At 41.9% G+C, this 19,768-nt stretch overlaps 1 protein-coding gene across 2 annotated transcripts in view; it reads right to left on the reverse strand.

The window, feature by feature from the left end:
- Window positions 1–19,768, reverse strand: part of atp10a (ATPase phospholipid transporting 10A) — a 44,327-nt gene that overhangs the window by 22,753 nt on the left and 1,806 nt on the right. The window contains exons 2-9 of one of the 2 annotated variants that reach the window (XM_005919705.3): window positions 14,809–15,013; window positions 13,680–13,765; window positions 7,842–7,948; window positions 7,634–7,765; window positions 6,227–6,357; window positions 4,181–4,433; window positions 3,864–4,081; window positions 3,596–3,790 (exon numbers count right to left, since the gene is read on the reverse strand). In XM_005919705.3, coding sequence (XP_005919767.1) covers window positions 3,596–3,790; window positions 3,864–4,081; window positions 4,181–4,433; window positions 6,227–6,357; window positions 7,634–7,765; window positions 7,842–7,948; window positions 13,680–13,765; window positions 14,809–15,013 — 1,327 coding nt within the window. Of the gene's footprint in view, window positions 1–3,595; window positions 3,791–3,863; window positions 4,082–4,180; window positions 4,434–6,226; window positions 6,358–7,633; window positions 7,766–7,841; window positions 8,103–8,150; window positions 10,525–13,679; window positions 13,766–14,808; window positions 15,014–19,768 lie in introns of those variants that run through there. The other variant, XM_042216650.1, reaches the window with a different exon arrangement.

Genomic DNA, 19,768 nt, shown 5'->3' on the forward strand with positions numbered 1-19,768 from the left:
AGATTCTGTCACTGGGTGGGAATTGGTGTAGATCACAGACTGTAAATAAAAGATGGATGTAGCCACTGTCACATCAACCACTGTTGTTGGAGTGAACAGCTAAAGGCTTCAACCCATTTGTGTCGCAAAGTCAGAGATGTTAATGTGGCAATCCAGAGGGACTGGCTCATTTCTGGAGCCGCCGATGGACGTTGGAGGAACTGCAGCTTTCTGCAGGGGAGACTGGTACTTGGTTAAAAGAGATCCTGAGGTTAAAATACTTGACATTAACGTAAATAACGATGAATTTAGCCACTAGCCTCTGGCTCTATGACTACTGCAGCATATGGCATTACTAAGAAAGATGCTCAAATGGATGAAATGAATAAGAAGTTGACTTCCGAGTGAATTCAGGTGCTGCTTTTGGGGGAATATTTCTTAAGGTTAAGAAGCTCATAAGATGGATGTTCTACATCGTTTTAGTCCTTAGAAATGTTTGAAAAGCTCTGGTAATACAGAGGACTTTATCTCTGATGAAAAAGCTTCTCCTGGCCATAATCCTTCGGCCAATCATTCATCCCAAGGTGCCGCAGTACAACAGAAGAAAAAGCGACTCACTTTAAGGTCTCCTGGCAGCGGGAACCACAGTTCTCACATATATACAAGAATAAATCATTCAGTGGCCCAGCTACACACAAGGGCATCATAATAAAAATGTGAACAATTGCTCTGGAACACGGGACAGCAAAACAACCGATAAAAACCGAAAGAAAAGTCAGCGCTTCTGTGCAGACGTGCATCTTATCAGATGACCTCCAAAGAGAAACACAGACATACATAAACGGTGTGCCACCGTGTACAGTTTCATCGAGCAGATTTGTGCTCTGACAGTCGGGATCCATTGTGAGCCAGTGCACGCCGCGTGAGGCGAGGAGAGGATATCGCCTCCTGACAGGACGACCACACCCAGGCCCAGAAACAAAACGCGGAAAAAGTAGTGAAAGCTACGTGCAAGCGCACACTTTCAGCGTCAGATCTGGAACGTTTTTGTAAACTCGTAACATGCAGCTTTCGCTCAAAAGGTGGAAACTACTCCCACATGGATCAAAAAAACATAAACACAAAACACAAAGCTCGTTTGTTAGCGTGCTGGAAGGACTTCAGTTGCATTTTTCTCCACTGATACAGACACAGCTTTAAGATATGAATCTTCTTTGGATCACAAAGGATTTGTGAAAAACCTGAAGTTCACCTCATGAGTGTGAGCTGTATGAGAACGAGGTCACCTGCAACCACAGGTGGGAGGTAACAAAGTACAAATACTTTACTAAACCTAGGCAGAATTCTGACAACGTTTTATTTTACTTTACTCCTCGCTTAAATACATATCTGTGCTTTCTACTTCTTACATTTTCAAAACAGGCTCGTTAGTATTTTTTAAGCACAGGATCTGTACTTATTTCACTGTAAAGAAGTCAAAAATAAATCTACTTCTACAGACAGCAACACACAGCAGACCCATGCTTTAAACCACTAATGATTGTGCAACCCCATAATTTTCTGAGCAGGTCGATGGGCTCTGAGATCCAGAATGCTCTTATACTCTGTCTATTATTGTTTTTCAATTAAATGTTTTCCACCAATACTACTTATAATACCTCCAGTCTGTACATTTAATAGTTATATAGATTACAAGGAACCATCAAAGAAAGTAAAGTGTCTCCATGGGAACTAATGATTTGGAGCATTATATGATTGTGACCTCAAACTACATGTCCACTAACCATCAGTGCAACTGTGAACCAAACCAGTTATGTATGAATTCTTAATGATACTTTGTAGGGCTGTGCGACATGACCAAACTCTCATATCCCGATATAAGAATAAGAATCGTCCAATAACGATATAAATCACAAAAATGTAACATTTTCTGTAAATTCTGTGACTCTCGTGCAGCTCGACTTGCGTGAAGTGTTTCCAGCTGCGCGTCATGTAGCTGGAGTCGAGTGTTTTAACCGATGCATGAAACGATACATTTTTAGACATAAGTTGTAACGGCCGCTGTTTTCTTTATGAGTATTTATTACACGGCGTACTGCGGGGAAAGGCCTGTTCTAACGTTTGAGTCTAAGGTTTATTTTTTAGCACCTGGCGGCTCTTTTTTAATTCTCATCCGTAAATAATCTTATTTTGAAAAGTTTTTTTTATTTTGAAAAGTCTCAACAGGATCTTGAGCTTTATTGTGAAAGGTTTATGTGGAACATAAACAAGCGGACACGCGATGCTGTTACCGTCGTTGTTGCTAACAACAACGCATAAAAAACAGGCGCTTGTCCCTCCGTAGTGTGGTTATATTAAATATAAGAGAAAGAGAGAACTTTAAGAAATTAATATAGCCACTACAGTATCAAAACGATGGAAAAATATTGCCATAAACAGCTTATTTTGCGACACCACGAAACAAACGATAGCATAAAATGAAACGATAGACGTTTTTATATCGTCATCCAGTATATATCGTTATATCGAACAGCCCTAATACTTTGTAAATCACAATCCCAGATATGGAAAAACTCCAAACGCTGATCTGCTGCCACTGCAGATTACCCTCCTTACATCACTGACAGAGGAGACTTCACGTCACTTTGCAGAGACGAGTCTGTGGTGTGATGGTTAGCTGTGCACATGGTGGTGTAAACAGCAGGCGTGCAAAAAGAGGCTGAACAACAGCCCAGTAATGTGCATGTGGTGACACATGAAACTGTCATGCGCTCTGGTGTTTATTCTAATAAGTCATAGGGAGCTGCTTAAGCAATGAACCGAATCATGGATTTGGACTCTTATAATATCCTGCCATTTTGAACATATACAATCTAATGCTTCATTTTTAATTCATGCCTATAAAACCTTTCCTGTTGCCCCTGCCAGGAACCTGACTTCTACAAAAACTTATTTCGATGAAGATGGAATAACGGCAACTATCCCACCATGACCCCTAAACATTTACCCACAATGCACTTTAGGTTTTCCCCAGTGAATTCTCAGAAAAAAATAAGCATGCAGGGTACCAATGCTCTTCAATGTCACAGACGTTAAATCGGTGCAGTTTTCTCACACTATGATAGATCCTGAGATACTGACGCTCAGAGTCGCTTAAGAGAAAAAAAAAATTGTTCTTAACAGAAAATATATTTAGGCTTTAGACTTTTCTATCTCATCTACCTCCTGTACTTATGAAATCTGAACCGACCCCTTTGCACACCAAGGGCCTGTAACTCTTCTGTCTTTTTTAGGCTTCATAGTCCAAAAAAACCAAAACAGATTTTATATAAATAATTTCCCAGAGCCGACACTTGCCCCGATAAAAAGCTAAGATGCTTTCTGATGACTGCAGCAAGTCAGGCACTGACACGCTGTCAACACTTTATTATGAGCTTAGTGTCTTTACCACACACACACACACTTACAGCAATGAAAGTCAAAAGAGAAGAAATCAGGAGGTGTGGAATGAAGTTGAGGTAACATCATTGTGCGGCCCAGTCCACAAACAATCCCTCTCTGACCTGACAGAGGTTTGACCAAACTGATGTTTCTGACCTGAACAGGTGAGTGTTACCTTGTGTCTTGGCTGGTTGGGGGAGGACACGACCACCGTGTTGCAGATTGTGAGAGCGATGAAAAAATCGATGATGTCTGAGAGGTCAGAGGGCAGCTGGGACATAGGCTGGCTGTGGAAGCGCATGAAGTCCATCTGACTGCTGCAGTCATTGACTTTGTCCAGGAGCTTGGGGTCGGGGGTGATGTCTTTCTCCTGCAGAACAGACGGAGGTTTGTTAGAGTAAAGGAGGCAGGATGAGGATTGTAGAGCAGTAATGAGGACCCACCATGGGGCTGCTGAAGGCCGTGTGCTTGGACAGGATGCTGGCTCTCTTGGCCTCGGCCCTGCTGCCTGTCCTGCGGTGGGACTTGGTACTCTGGGACCGCAGCACCACGCGGGCGCTCTGGTGACTGGTCACGCTGTCCCGCCTGGGGAGGGTGCCACCGTGAGACATGCACTCTTCCTCCTCCGAGTCCATTTCCTGGTACATGGCAAGTCTTCGAGCTGAAAAACAAACACACACCGTTAGTGGTGACTTAGAAGATGATGACCGCTTACTGTTTCTTTAAGGGAGCGTGTGAGAGGGTTGGCTGGTCGTCTCACCGTTGGCATCATGGGAATACTCCACCCCTGCCACAGTGCAGCGCCGGAACACCATCTTATTTTCCGTCAGCGTGCCTGTCTTGTCAGAGAAGATATACTGCATCTGGCCCAGATCCTCTGTGATATTAAGTGCTCTGCACTGCAGGTGGGAGTCTGTCTCCTCGTCGTACAGATCCATATCTTGATGGATGAAGTACACTTGGCAGATCTTGACAATTTCAATTGACACAAAAAGGGAGATGGGTATCAGGACCTAGGAGAGGAGAGAGGCAGAGCAGGCTGTCATCCTGGAAACTGATGGAAAGATGGTGTGAACGTCTGAACGTGAAATCAAATCAAATAAAGAGTGAAGATGCAGAAGAACAAATAGCTAAAGATGTAAAAAAGTTTAAATGCGTTAATGAGGGACCCCCCCCCCCCAAAAAAAAACCCAACCCAGTAGAGACAGAAAAAAGTAAACTGCAGCTAAAAAAAAAATCAATTCATATAAATAATTAAATAAATCTTGTAAAAAAGAGATTCAATTATTGGAAAACCCAAAAAGAAAATCTTGAACAGTCAAATATTAAGTACATTAATTAGTACAGGTAATACTAATTTAAAGCAAATTTTAAATGATCACACATGGAAAGCCTGAGGCCAGAGGCTGGGGAGGAAGCATGAGGGTGGCAGCAGATGTCGCATTAACCGAATATTTTACAGATATTTATTTTTTCGTGTCTGTGACCTCACACAGCTCAGTTCACAAGTTCGGGATAAAACCAGAACGTCAAACACGTCATAGCTCATCTGTCTCACAATCCATCCCAGTTCACAGGTTACTGGAATGAGTGAAGTACAGACAGAAGGCGAGCTTTCTTCTCATTGGCTCGCTGTGTCCACTGAGAAGTCACAGAGGTTCTCAAGCAGTCGTAACCGGGACGATTTAGCAGCGAATGAAAGGGTTTGGGTCCAGCAGTGCTATGACTACATGGTCAGTAGTAACTACGGTAATAAAAAGCACGGAAACGAGAGGACAGGAAGGCCCAGTCACACCTTCTTAATGTGGAAGTCAACCAATAGGACAACTCCCTCCATGACCATAACCAGTAAGATCATCATCACCAACATCTAATAAAATATAAGTGCTATATTTCGTCATTTGGTGGCTCATTTTTGTATCATTCTATAACTTTCCTCTTGCAACTCATTACATATTGCACATATTACAATGCTTACACTGGCTACACATGGTGCCTAGATATATCTAAAACAGTTAACAAGTTAAAAATGGATGAATAGGAACAGATAGATGCCTGAAATAAGAGGAAAGAGTTCATCTGGGATTTCTGTGGGGCTATATCTGACAAAAAAAAAACAAAAAAACCCCAAACCAAAACATCATAATTAAAAGAATTATTGCTTCTTAGTTCCAAAATGCTAAACAAGTGATTTTTTAAGTACACTGGGCATATGCTGGATTGTTTAAAAAATGTTGGTGTAATCCAGAGTGGAACATTTCCAGGCAACGCTTATGGAAAGTAGTTCCGGAGAAATGAGTCATAGCTTTGGGGAAGGCAGCGACGTCTGCACACAATCCTCGTGCTGCTCAACAGTCATGTGTTTATTTCAGAGTGTATCATTTTTCTGGCATTACTGTTACTATTTGCACAGCGAGACCAAAGAACTGCCCTCTGCGATTTCTTGTTTATTTTGAAAGGCCGACACCGGGGCGGCTCGTCTGCTGCTGCTGTGACACGGGACACGCCGACATTTCCCCTGAAACTTTTTGCCTAAAAAAAAAACACAACCAGATCAATAACTGTTGGGTCTCACTTTCTCCTCCTTTTGAGCTCAGATTAAAGAGACTGTCTTGCTGCTCGAAGCAACACATTTTTCATCTTTGCTTTTCCAAACAAACAGAGAAAAAGATCTAGAGGTCACACGCAGAGGGAGGCTGAAATACTGCCACGATGTACAGCAGAATAAAACATTTCACAGTCCGTGATACTGCCTTTATATCTTTATCTGTGCCTTTGCTTCTTTAAGCTGCTTTCTTTTTAGTACCTGAAAGACGATGATCATGGTGAGGAAGAGATAAATGGCTGACATGATGGGCGATAAGTTGGTCCCCTCTGGGCTAAGAACGTCAAACACGGGTCTGTTATCTCCATACTGAAACATCCACAGCCCGTGACCTGCAACAGCAACAGCACAAGGTCAGCTCATGCAAACAGTGGAAGGACAGGAGAGAGAAGCAGAGGAAGCTCTGTGTAAGAGTTTTGTTATTCCTTGTTAATATTTAGATTTATTTTCTGACGTTTCTGTGATCAATGCTCATATTAAATGCGGTCAAAGATGAATTAAAATTAGGTAAATCCCTGCAAGGCAACACATTCGCAGGTGTTAACCTAGTATTGTTTAGAGCAGGTTTCAGATTTCAGACTATCTTTCTACTCTTGGCTCTGTGTGATGTCAGTGGGGGTCATCTCAGGCACAGCTCTGGCTACAACTACAAAGCCTCCAGCGCCTGTTGATCGAGCTGCTGTGGCTCCAGGTTGTTAACAATGGCTGTTTCAGATTCCTGAGATGGATGTGGATTTGCAGTCTTCTCCTCCTCATCTGCGCTCTTTTGGTGTGTTTCTCTGGTTTTCTTTAATCTGGTTTCAAGAGGTTTGCAATTTTTTTTATGGTACTTCAGCTCTGTGAATATGGACTCTCAGGAGCTCAGGGTAAAACAAAAAGATGGATGTCTGCAATCCCTAAAATATTTAGATGTCCAGTCTCTGCCTGCAGGTTTGGAGGCCTGTAGAAATATTCTTTAACACAGGTGAAGGTACGGTGGCCATGAAAGATCAAAAACAACCACAAATAGAATAACGCAGCAAAAGCACACAAAGAAAAACAAAAAACTCACAAAACAAAACGGAAACGTTTTTGGGGAGGTGAAACGTGACGGAGCAGCTGCACAAGTGACAAGCTAACAGTAAATTGCTAATGCAAACACTTTATTTAATGTCTCCACAGAAACTTTTCCGCTATGTTTTGTGACATTTTACAGCATTTTTTAAAAATTTGCTGGTGTTTTCTTAAGTTGCAGTTTGTTTGACCTCTCAGGGCTACCGTACGAAGGGTTTTCATTAAAGATCGACTACGACAAAGTCACGACAAAATATGTTTTCCCAGGTGTGACGCTAAGTAGCAAATCCAGATTAAACAAATTCATTTATCTTTTAAGGAAAGAGCAGATTTCTGTTATTAGAACCAAAAGATTCTGACAGTTCTTCTCATTTTCCCTGTATGCATTTTTAAAATATCTTATTTTAATATTTATTTATATACACAAATAAGGAGAATTTTGAGGTGTGGATGATACAAAGCTGCACCACTCCTGAGGAGATACCCAGAAAGAAAAAAGCAGCTGGACATGAACACAATAGGTCGCCTTAAACTTCCAAACAGCTGTTTACATACCAACAGCAGCAAACAGGCACATGACCAGCAGGATGATGACGCACCAGAACACGTCTACATTCATCTGCCTCTCCAGTTTACTGCGCTTGTAACGTGGACCGTTGTTGTTCAGCATGGCTTTGGTCTCGTGACCTGCGGAGTTACACGGCGGGTTAGTCAGAGGTGAGATCAGCTGCGTGGCAGCCGAGGTGTCATTTCGGGGGCCGACCTGCATAGATGACAATTCCCACGGCCTCCTCCGTGTTGCGGATGGTGCAGCCTCGCAGCAGCAGGTTCTCTTTGTAAAGCGCGTCTCTCCTGCCGCTTCGATGGATTCTGTCAGGTGAGAGGAGGCGTGAGAATGACAGCCAAAGGATCACAGTTACACTCAAGTGAGAAATACTGAGAGAAACAAAATTACCGGTCCAAACACAACATCGATTTTTTACCGCTGAGCACCTCGGTCAATCAATCACTCCTATCCCCGCACCTCTCCGGAGGAGTCAGCACAAATTCCCTCTGATACTGGAGCAGTTACCAAGCAGCCCCCCCTTCACTTTGTAACTCAAAGTGATATTATGAGGGAGGTGCTGAGCTTTTAATGTCAGCATTAATCCTATTACTAAATCAAGGATTACAAGCACGTTAGTTTAACAGCCCAGCAACCTTTAGCTGGAGAGCCGCGTTTAATCATCTCTGTTGTTGCCGGTTTTAGAGTCACAACTATCGGCGTGTTTACCAACAGGAAAGTCCAGCGCTTGGCCTATGACTGACACGTCATAGATTGATAACAGAGCCGTCACTAGCAGCTGAGACTGTGGGAGAAGCCGATAACAGCACGTGATACGCAGAGAGTGCTCTAAGTCTGAAATTAGACTCGTGTCAGTGGCTGTAATATAATAAAACTCTGGTGAGATGAGGCTCTGTGCCCAACGCTGCACTGTAGCCTGGCAACTGAATACCCGCAGCATCTGGTCTCCTTCTGAGAGACGAACACAAGTCATAATCACATGTGTGCAGGTCAGCCCGACTGCTGCCGAGGACGCGTCTCATCTTCTGTCTCTCACACACAACACGTCTCACTGAGGGGACACGCTGGAAGAACAGCTGGCGTGAATCCAGCTGTCAGACCACACTGACAACACCTGGAGAGGCATGATGGTGGTAAAAGCAGGGGTGTAAAGACAAAACATCTGAACTCTGTTAGCTTGCGTTTCTTGTACTGGAGGATATTTTTCAGGGGAAGCTCAGGACAGGTTTTATATGATCAATCAGCTCACAGCACCAGAGCCTCCTCAGGCTGGCACTGCTGACAAGTCTGGCCTAAAAAAAAAAAAAAGAAAGATGAAAACTAAAAGACGTTTCCTGCACGTTTTAATTTACTTTAATTTTAAATGTGCAAAATATCATTTCAGTTTTCTTTCGCAAAGGTGTACACTACAACAACTATAACAGTTTTAACTCAGATAAACATGTTCCTGAGAACTAGTGAGATTAACCACGGTTACTCAGCCTATTTCCCATGATCCCCGCAGTCATATTTTAGGAAAACTGATCCAGCGGAAGACTGAAATGGTTTAAACAATCAAACCAAAAGAAGGGCTGGGACTCCCAGATTTGGCGTCTTACACAACCAGCATCCTCAGCATGATTTATGCTTCAGTTAAGTAACACATAAAGTGTTAAACATATGTATAAAGCAGTGGGGCACAACTGGCACAACAAAGGATCCAGTCCAGCACAAAGTATGGAAACTGACTGAGATCTTTGAGATGACTGAAGATCTTTAACAACTTCAGTGTTCCTCACATGCCTGAAAATATCAAGTATTTCCAGATCTTGACAAACTGTTTGAGTCATAAAGAATCAAATAACACAACTGCTTATACCTTCTGTAACCGCATGTGATAAGACATGCTATTGAGACTGCACTGATATTAAAGACAGGTCAGATATAATGCATTTGTTTTATTGGGACGGCTCGTTTAGGAACAGATTGGGCTTTATGCTGCCGATCAACTAAAGCGGGACTCGACTCCTGCTCTAAAAGGAGCAACCTTGGAGTTACTCCAAAATACTCACTGAATCTAATTAGAATAAAGAGCCACGAACTCCAACAACACTTTATAACTCATAGAGCCAAAATCCAGAGAAGTAGCAGTCAGCGTCTGGGGAGAAAGACTGCATGATTTGTCGTTCTCTAAATCCTCAAAGAACCTGCGCTGTAGTGGCCATATCTTTGCTATATATGTACCTTTGCTATTATAACTTGTAGCTGAGAAGATCTCAGAGCCGATCCATCAAAATTTGAAAAATTGCACACGCTGACAGCATTAGAAGAAGCTAGAAAAACAAGACACGTTTTCACTGAAAAAAAAAGGAGAAGCTAGAAACAATTAAAACTACATTTCCAAAGTTTTAAATGAGGCAGTTTAAATTAAAATTTAAGCTTTTGTGTCAAAATGACATCTAAATATTTAAACTTTCAAGCTTTAGAGAAGCTGACCAGTCTAACTTTCTCCAAAACAGAATCTCAGATTCTCAAAAACCAATACTTTTGAAAGAAAATCACCCGAGCATCCGTTTCTCAAGGCTGGACTTCTGCAGCTCCCTCCTCTCTGCTATAAATCAAACATCACTCTCTCACAGTTCTAGCAAACAGCATCACGTCAGCCCGATCCCTGCGTTTCACCTCTGGCTCCCTGCACTTTTCACAGCTTTGTACCTAAAGCTTTAAAAAACACATCTGGGTCCGGGCCTGAGCTACACGAGCTCATAGGAATCAGTTCGTAGCCTCAGATCCTCAGCGTCCACCTGGCTAGGGCTGTGCGATATGACCAAAATCTCATATCCCAATATAAGACATCTATCGTCCGATAACGATATAAATCACAAAAATGTGACATTTTCTGTAAATTCTGTGAATCTCGGGCAGCTCGACTTGCGGGAAGTGTTTCCAGCTGCGCGTCATGTAGCTGGAGTCGAGTGTTTTAACCGATGCATGAAACTATACATTTTTAGACGTAAGTAACGGCGCCGTTTTATTTGTGAGTATTTATTACACGGCGTGCTGCGGGGAAAAGCCTGTTCTAACGTTTGAGTCTAAGGTTTATTTTTTAGCACCTGGCGGCTCTTTTTTAATTCTCATCCGTAAATAATCTGCTCTTTCACGTGATTCGGTTTATTTTGAAAAGTCTGAACAGGATCTTGAGCTTTATTGTGAAAGGTTTATGTGGAACATAAACAAGCGGACACACGATGCTGTTACCGTCGTTGTTGCTAACCACAACACATAAAAACAGGCGCCTGTCCCTCCGTAGTGTGGTTATATTAAATATAAGAGAAAGAGAGAACTTTAAGAAATTAATATAGCCACTACAGTGACCATCAAAATGATGAAAAAAAATATTGCCGTAAACGGTTTATTTTGCGACACCACGAAACAAACGATAGCGTAAAATAAAAACGATAGTAGTTTTTATATCGTTGTCCGATATATATCGGTATATGGAACAGCCCTACACCTGTCTACTTAAATTTAAAGGTGGCTATGCTTTTGCCATGAGGAGCCCTCAGCTTTAGAACAACATAACTCAGCAACTGCCTCCAACTTTTAATCACCCATGTATCCTATCATCTTTCAGGCAAGTTTTTGCCTGGTGTGTATTTTTAACCATCACATTATAACCATTTTGCTTGGCTCTCTGTTTAACTTCATTAGCCTGTCTGTTAAAGCTCTTTATAAACTCAGAGCCGCTATAAAAATGATAAAATAAAAATAATGTTGTTATTACTACATGGTGTTTCACTGAGGAAGTACCCCTGTATTCACACCACATATTGCTATCAGCAGTAGCTGAGGTCTGCATTGCTGTGAAGAGTAGTTCCATTTCTGCTAAAGCTACAGTGCCAATTTACTGCAGTACTATAAATAAAGAAAAAGTCAGAGTCTGCAGGTAAAGGCAACACTACCTGAGGTTAAGTGCTGGACCATATAAATTGGCACCCATTCTTCTACTCATCCCCAGGAAAGTCGGAAAATTATTGGAAAGACGTATTTGATGCCTTTAACGAGTGTTTCCACTATGATATTACAAAAGATCCAAAAATAGCCTGAGCAGACACATCCAGAAGGCTTCTCGGGCAAGGGGTGCCATATATTTGAAACAAATCCAGTTAGGAGGTCCCATAAAGTGTACTTCAATTAGACGGCGGAAACCTGACCCCCGCGGCATTTACCACTGTGAGTAAAAAGAGTGGGAATAGATATGCGTTATGACCTCAAATGGCTGTGTGAGATGTTCAATATAAACCATTTTGTCCAACATAATGCAATTAACAGAAAAGTGACCAAGTCTGACCCACACAGGAAGTATGTAACCAATAGCTACAGGCAGCATGAACACAACTGCGCGCATCAAATATCCAAGCGCTACTGCAGGACTGCAGACGCGAACGGTCCTGACTCATTCTGAGGAACGTCGAAAGGTGTCTCGAGCTTCGCCTTGGAAAACGTGCGTCAAAATCAAAGCAGCAGAAAGTCACATATTCTGACTTTTCGTCTCTTATATGAGCAAAGCTCAAAAAGTCCCAGAGAGATGCTGCAAATGCAACTCTGCAGCATCTTTCATCCGACTCCGTCACAATCTGAGAGTTTGGTGCATGAATATGAATGATCTGTGCTTTTCGTTTTTAGGTTGTTCCAGGATTTGAAGCTTTGTGTTTGCCCAATTTGTCTTACTTGTTATCGTTCTGAGTTTTTGCACTTGTGAAATCAAATCCTGGCGATGAAGTTTATTTTTGTGAGTTCGCGCCTTTTCCTCGCTCATGTGCGTCATCTCGTCTCCGTGTTTAGGATGCGTCTGTTTTACTCTAACACTCGGGCTGTCACTTGTGTCTTTGTTTTGGGCTTTACTTCCCGTTCGTCCGTCTTCACCTGCGTTGATTACTTCCCGTTTCCTGTTCTGTCTACTCTTTGTCCACTCGTCTGGTTCACCCATCCTAGCTTGTGTTTTGCATTTTTTCTCAGTGTGTTACTTCAGCTTTAGTTTAGTTTCTTGACTCTACTTAACTTTTAGGTTTTCTTTGCTCACTTCTTGCTCATTTTGTAAACATTTAGTTTGTAAAAAGTTAATCGGCATTGTGACTTTCAGGTTCTCTATGTCCTGAAACATTAGCCTGTTAGCTAAGTATTTAGACCACCTGTCACAACAATTATATTATTTATGAGGGAAATTAACAAATCTTTTTCCTAATGACTGCAATTTAGCATCTTAATCATTGTTATTTTGTAAAATAATACATTTTAAAATTCATTGATAGAATTATTCATTTTGTATTTGCCAATACTGTTAATTTAGAACAGCTGTGGCACAAACCTTACACTGGGTGACCTGGAGACAAATATACTGTGGAGATGACACACACAGGGTTTTAAAATGTGAAAATCTGTCATCTCCCACAGTGATGTGCTTTCCTTTCCTGGTAGCAGTTAAGTAAAAGTGGAGATGGACCAGAGTTATTATAGTTCTGCAATTTTTATTTATTTTTTATTTCATGTTGAATGTTTTTAATTCACTTTCTCTTCAGTGAGATTCCAGAGTGGGTTTTGTTGTTTCAGGTTTTATTCTCTGGAAATGTTTCTTAGTCCTTCCTTTCTTATTTCTTTGTTGTACATCGTGCACACACCATTTCCGCAACAGACAAAAGAGAGTGAAAACACACACAGGGCTCATTATCTGCAGGTTCTCCTGGTCACGAGACAGCACATACACCTTCAACTGTTCAAACCCTGCGCCCTTTTTCCTGGGAAAGCAAATTTTAATCTCGACTCGGAAAAACCGTTTGAGTCATAATTACGAGTTGGAAACCGCTGGCTTCTCAACAAACCACAGTTTCGCATTATTTCCAGTCAGAAGCCAGCAGCAGGCGATACTCCAAACAACACTGCATTCATTTACAGGGAAACGAAAACAAGACTTTGATATCACTAATACACTCGAGCATTAGAAGCTGCTGTGTGGCGGCTGCAGCCTCACGGCAGTTGCGTAGAAAAGGCGGGACTCACATGTAGCCTCTGAATCTGTTCAGGTCGTTGTTGGGCTTTTCACATTCGATGATGCTGTTGTACTTTAGAGGGTCAAACTCGCAGTCCTGCAAACAGAAAGCAAACAATACTCAGGTAAAGAATGCAGCTTCAGGTGACAGGTGGAATATTTATCCTTTCCCCAGGAAGTACAGTTACACAGCATTACGAAACACTAATGCCCAAACAGTCCATCCGAGATAGGATAAAGTGCAGGAAGTGAGACTCCCACCTGCACTCATTCTATTATTTCCTCTGTTAGTTGACTAAAGTTGCAGCTAATGGAACGTATTAGTCTTTAATGGGGCAGTTTGCATATTAACTAGATTGATTAGGCTGCACTGTTTGAGCTGACTTACCCTTCCTCTAACCACCATAAAAAAACTCAATGACTTTCAACTCAGAAACCACCCACACAAGTTATTTAATAAATGATCAGCTTGTCTTGTTGTTAAACAGTTGTTTTTGGACCTGAGGAACTTTCCCTAAATCAAGTCCTCCTAGTTGTAAATCAGGCTCCGGGCGATTAGCGCCTGGTTTTTGCTTCCCACACGCACCAAAAACAGCAGCGTCACAACTGCTGGCCTGTTGCGCTCCGGCTGGGCCAAAGTAGGCTTGATGGCTTTGACTGTTACACATGTGAAATACTACGTTAAAAATGGCTGATATTGCTGAATATGTTTATACTGCTTCATTTCACAACTATTGCTGGTGGGCAGGGCGCTCGTGTGTGACAGCTTTCAAATACACGAGTGCAGATTTGTACATGAGTGCAAGAAATGTAGCTCTAGATGAAATCTAGTATGACCAGTGACAAAGTCCAGGCCTCATTAAGATTTTATAGAGAACAAGACATGAAGTTCAATTTGCAATGAGAAAGACTTTCTCAAATATTAATTAGAATTAAAATAAAAAACAAACAGCCATGGATTTTAATTATATCTTATTTCGAGGGGACTTTATACAACGTTAACTCCCCCGCCTGCCATAAAGAGACTCCTGACAACTAAAAGTTGGAGAGAACTCAAAGTTTCAACCTGTTAAAAGTTTTTTTTCTTCTGACAAAAAAGAGAAAACACAGCAGACAGGAAGTGAGGAGCATCCATCTCACCAGGTCGTAGAAGCTGCGGACCACCTGCCTCTGCTTCAGGTTGGTCTCTCCATCCAGGGTGGCGGTCTCGATGTGGCACAGGCGGTCGGGGTCGCTGGAGCTCAGCAGCAGCACGTCGGCGGGGAGGATCTCGTTGCATCGCAGCCTGATGAAGTCTCCCACCCGCGCCTCCTTCCAGTACTTCTCCACATAGCGTCTCTCTGCTCTGACGGAACAATAAGAGGGCGAACGGCTGGTGTGAGCTGCCCGTGAAAGATGCGGAGCTATTGTTTTCGACAGTTCAACAATCTAAAAATGGAAACTTCAGCCCGACCTCCATAAATCTGGACAGCAAACACGTTCCACGCAGAAACAGGACGGCCTGTTTGTTGATGCTAAAACTGGTGAAAGCGACTGCGACATTCCTCGCGGTCAAGCACATTCAGCTTCACTTCTTCCTCAATATGTCAGTCAAAGCAAGTACATGATGCCACTATTATAAATAGTGAATAACTCTGAAACATTTCACGTCAGTAAAGCTTATTACCGACATATAAACAGTCCCGGAGCCTGAACAACAGAGCAGCATGACGGGATGCAGCGTTACGTTTACCCTTTGAAGGGGCCTCATCGTAAGATCTGCCTATATCTATATCTGTCACATAGTTTCAAGTCACCAGGAGTCACTGAAGATGGAAGAGGCAGGTTTGAGACCCCCGGCTCAGATGAACATCTTCAGAGAGTACTTCTTTCCATTTAAAGAAATGAAAAAGTCTTTTTTTTTAAAAAATATATAAGAATTTTTATGCAGTGGTTTTACTTGTTTGGCATCAAACCGGGTTGTATATGACCCATGAAATATAATGAGTTTGATTAATCTGTCTTTGATAAACATTACTGATAAAACACAGGTTGCGAGGATCGGCTTCCTTCCTTGCTTTTTTCCTTCTGGCTCCAAGCGATCCGAACAAAATTTTGTGGTTAGAAGCCTTAAAATAGAAACGTATTTCAAAAACAGGAAACTTAGGCCTTGTGTTTGTTGACCTTATATAAAATTTGCAAGTCAGCTGACTAACCCTGCCGGGCAGAAAGGGTAAGACTGAAAATGTCTGAAAAACACTTACATAAAGTGCACTAATTTAGCTGAACATAACATTTGTTGTCATAGGGAGAGCTTCCTGTGTCGTAATGAAAGTGGTCCTGTCCGTGTCTCTGATTGGTCACAAGATGCACCTCTTTTGTGCGAACATGCTTGTAGCTATAGTGATAAATCGTGGTTTGATTTATCGAGCTGATAACCACCTTCTTATGACCTCTGAGCCTGATTGATGATTTTAGGATAAGCGAAACCAGGTAAAGAAAATATATTGTGGATACGTTGAACTCCATAGTGCAGAGCCTAGGAGTTACTAATTCATTACGACCCTCCCTACATTAATATGAAAACATTCCTTTCCGTGAACTTTGACAGTCAAATACATTCAGTGCCAGCAGAAAAAAATAACTTTTAGCTCTAGTCTGCATTCCTCGTCTTACAAATAAATCTTGGAGTGAACAAAAACACAACGAGGACGATAAATATTTGCAAGACCACATGAAAATAAATTTATTATTGAGTGAAAAGAAGCAGGAAGATGAAGGAGAAGGAAATAAGAGATGTCTCACACTCTGGAAACGAATACTCGAGTGCATACTTTGGATATTAGAAGCAGTGACATTGGCATCAGTCTGTTAATAAAGGGAAAAAACAGACTATGACAAGCTACAACTAATCAACCTGAAGCTGATTCTAATCCAGAATTACTCTGACTCGTGTGTGCTCCTATAGAGGAATCCATCTTTGACCTGGAGAGTGGAACAAATGATAAGAACTCAAAGGATTTGCTGGTTGTGAAGCCGTTCCCCCACCCGTGCCAAAAACAAAGAATGACTGTATTTGTTACTGTGGGGAACCAGTTCCTGTAATCCACACTGTTAACAGATTCACACATACCCAAAGCTTTCCGCGAAGCGCACCGCCTGATAAAAAGTACGCCGACAGTCACAGGTGTGTCCTGCGGCGCTGCTTAAAATGTTCAATTAATCTCCACACTTCAGCGATCGCTTATTCATTACTCAGTTATGGCCGAATATGCCAGCCTTAAAGAACTGAGGTCGAACTGGTTCAGAGACTCGAAGTGCAGATGGTTTCCAGCTGTTGGCACCCTGTGCAGCAGATTAGGTGCAAACTATTTACATTCCACAGAACTACATTTATTTGCACCGATCTTCAGGGATTGTATAACACAGCCAGTCCCAAACTTTACGCCACCACAGCCCATAAAAAAACAAAACAAAACAAAAAAAGCTTCATGACTGATCGTCATGTGAGCCAAACACTTCCGTTTCTTTTTGTTTCCATTCATTAAGCTCCAGTTTTGCTTGTAGAGATCACACACCTGAAGGGTTCGGGACCAAAAACAAAAGTGAACAAGAACATGTAAATTATGTTGTTGGTTTTTTCCTCGATATAACATACATTTAAGGCTGGATCAGGTGACCCTGAATCCTTTCTTAGTCACGCTGCCATAGGCCTGCACTGCTGGGGGCTTCCCATGATGCACCAAGTGTTTCTTCTTTACTCTGAATTTAATCATCTGTTATTATAATCACCCCAGCTGGTCACAGGAGATGGCTGCCCTTCCCTGTGTCTGGTTTTGCCAGAAGTTTCGGCCTGTTAAAAGGGAGTTTTTCCTTCCCACTGTCACCAAGAGCTTGCTTATAGGGTCATCTAATTTTTGGGGTGTTCTCATATTACTGTGGGGTCTTTACCTTGCAATACAAAACACTTGGATGTGACTGTGTTTGTGATTTGGCACTATATAAATAAAATTATTGTACATGACTTCTTGCAGTTCATCTGTAGTACTTTCGATGCCTATCAAAATAAAATCCCTGGGACTATGACATCAATTTTAACCAGTATTTATTTTAAATGGGGTTTAATTTACCCAAACTTCAAGTGCATTTTGGACAAAAATAACATAAAAAGGCATATATCTGTGTTTAGGAAGATATATCAGATTCTTTGTCTCAACTACCAACTGTTTTTATGTGTGTAATGGGTGGTTTTACGCATAACCACAGACTCAGTAAAAGATGGACGTAGCCTATGCTGGATGTGAGCCTTCTCTGTGACCTCATAAGGCACTTTGCTGATGAGTTTATGGGCTTAGCTGCCACAAAAAGATGAAGGTTACTTTATAAATTATGCTCATAGCTGATTTTTTAGGGGATGCTCATTGGCTAAGGCCTTGTCAGTCACAATTTGTTAGTGTATGACCATGCAAACACTCAGGTCAAGTCTGTTTGTTTGGTCCATCTGTCACATACAGTCTATAGTGCCAAAGGTAAAAAGTTTTTAGAGATATGCAGGTCAGCACTCTTTACATTTCTACTCTGAATGTGACGACTCCACACCGTGTACTACACGTACGTTGTAAACATAGACTGGAAAGAAAAGATGGACACGAGCTGACTGTTTTCCCAGTCGCCATATGTTTGGGAACTGGAGGTGATGAGGGGAAGATCTTACTGAGATACCGTGTGGATAATCCTCCTTTCTGTCTCTAATAATGAAAAATAAAAATATTCATGACCCTATAAACTCATCAGGTAAGTTTCAGAGGTGAAAGAGAGCCATAGATATATGTATCGCAGGAAGTCTTTTTGTAACTGGAGACTCGCCACCTGGTGGCCATTACACAGAATACACCTCCACGCTGACTGATTTGTAGTTGTGAACAATGGAGCTGTTGACAACACTTTAAATGAACAAAGAAGAAGAAAAAAATCCGATCTATGCAAAACATCTCGTATAACCTCGTATATGCGGATACTAATCTCAGCGATAACCCAGTATCAGCCGAGTGACATACCAGTCAGGCTCTAGCTGAGAAAGGCAACATTTTTCACAATGTTGCCACCGCAGAAAAAAAGTTCACTCACGTCCAGCCCTGACACAACAACTTAGGTTCAGCACTCAGCTAAAACTGTGGAGCCACTAAACACTGAGCCTTTTGATGACGGTGAATTATGCTCTGTGCATGGACCACAGTGCTGCTTTTCATTAGCAAAATACAGTCTGCGTACACACACACACACACACACACACACACGGAGTCAGGAAAATGGTCAGAAACAGGTCATCAGGTTGGCTCATAATAAGCAGAAACAACACAGAGGCAAGAGGCTGAGCTATCACAGTTTCATACTCCTCTGAAACCGAGGTGACCACAATATTCTGGACTTGCATGAAGGGACGTCTGTGTGCACTTAATTTGCTTTTTTTAGTGAGGGGGGGCACAAAGCTTGTTGTGTACCTACTGTAACCTGTTGACGGTTTGGTCACATCATCAGCAGTTATGGTCAAGATGACTAACAGGTTAAGAAACTCCTCTTTATGCTTAACTACTTAAACTGAATCTCCACACGATTAAATCTGCAGATATTTTATTTGTAATTGAAATTGTTCACAGTCTGGCTGCTCGTCCTCTCTCCGTGACTTCATTAAACAAAATTAAAGCGCGTACATGTGGAGCAGAGAGCTTTTGGGCAGTCGAGCGTCACATACCTGGAATGCTTTGGACAGTTTGATAAACTGTGCCGTCAGAAAGTAGAATACATACTGAAAAAGCTTACCATTTCTAAAAGAGGAAAAAATGAGCTCTGCATAGCCACGTCTTTGTTTCTGTGTGCTTTAAATTGGTTCTGTAACACCTGTGTGTGACCCGCTCAGAGACAATAGGTGTAAATTAGCAGCAGTGCTAAATTCTGCCTTGTTTACATCCTAAATTATCATATTGAAATCCATTATCATGCACTGTGCCTGCTATATGAAACAACAGCAAAGGAAACACTGCATCTCTTAATGCTTTGTTTAAACCTGTAAATCGGTGCTTACCTACTGGCTGGATACTAGAGGGGCGTGTGTGTGTGTGTG

Source organism: Haplochromis burtoni, unplaced genomic scaffold (genome assembly GCF_018398535.1).
Source record: "Haplochromis burtoni strain Fernald_Lab_line unplaced genomic scaffold, NCSU_Asbu1 Contig_13, whole genome shotgun sequence".
In the NCBI taxonomy this organism is placed as follows: Eukaryota; Metazoa; Chordata; class Actinopteri; order Cichliformes; family Cichlidae; genus Haplochromis; species Haplochromis burtoni.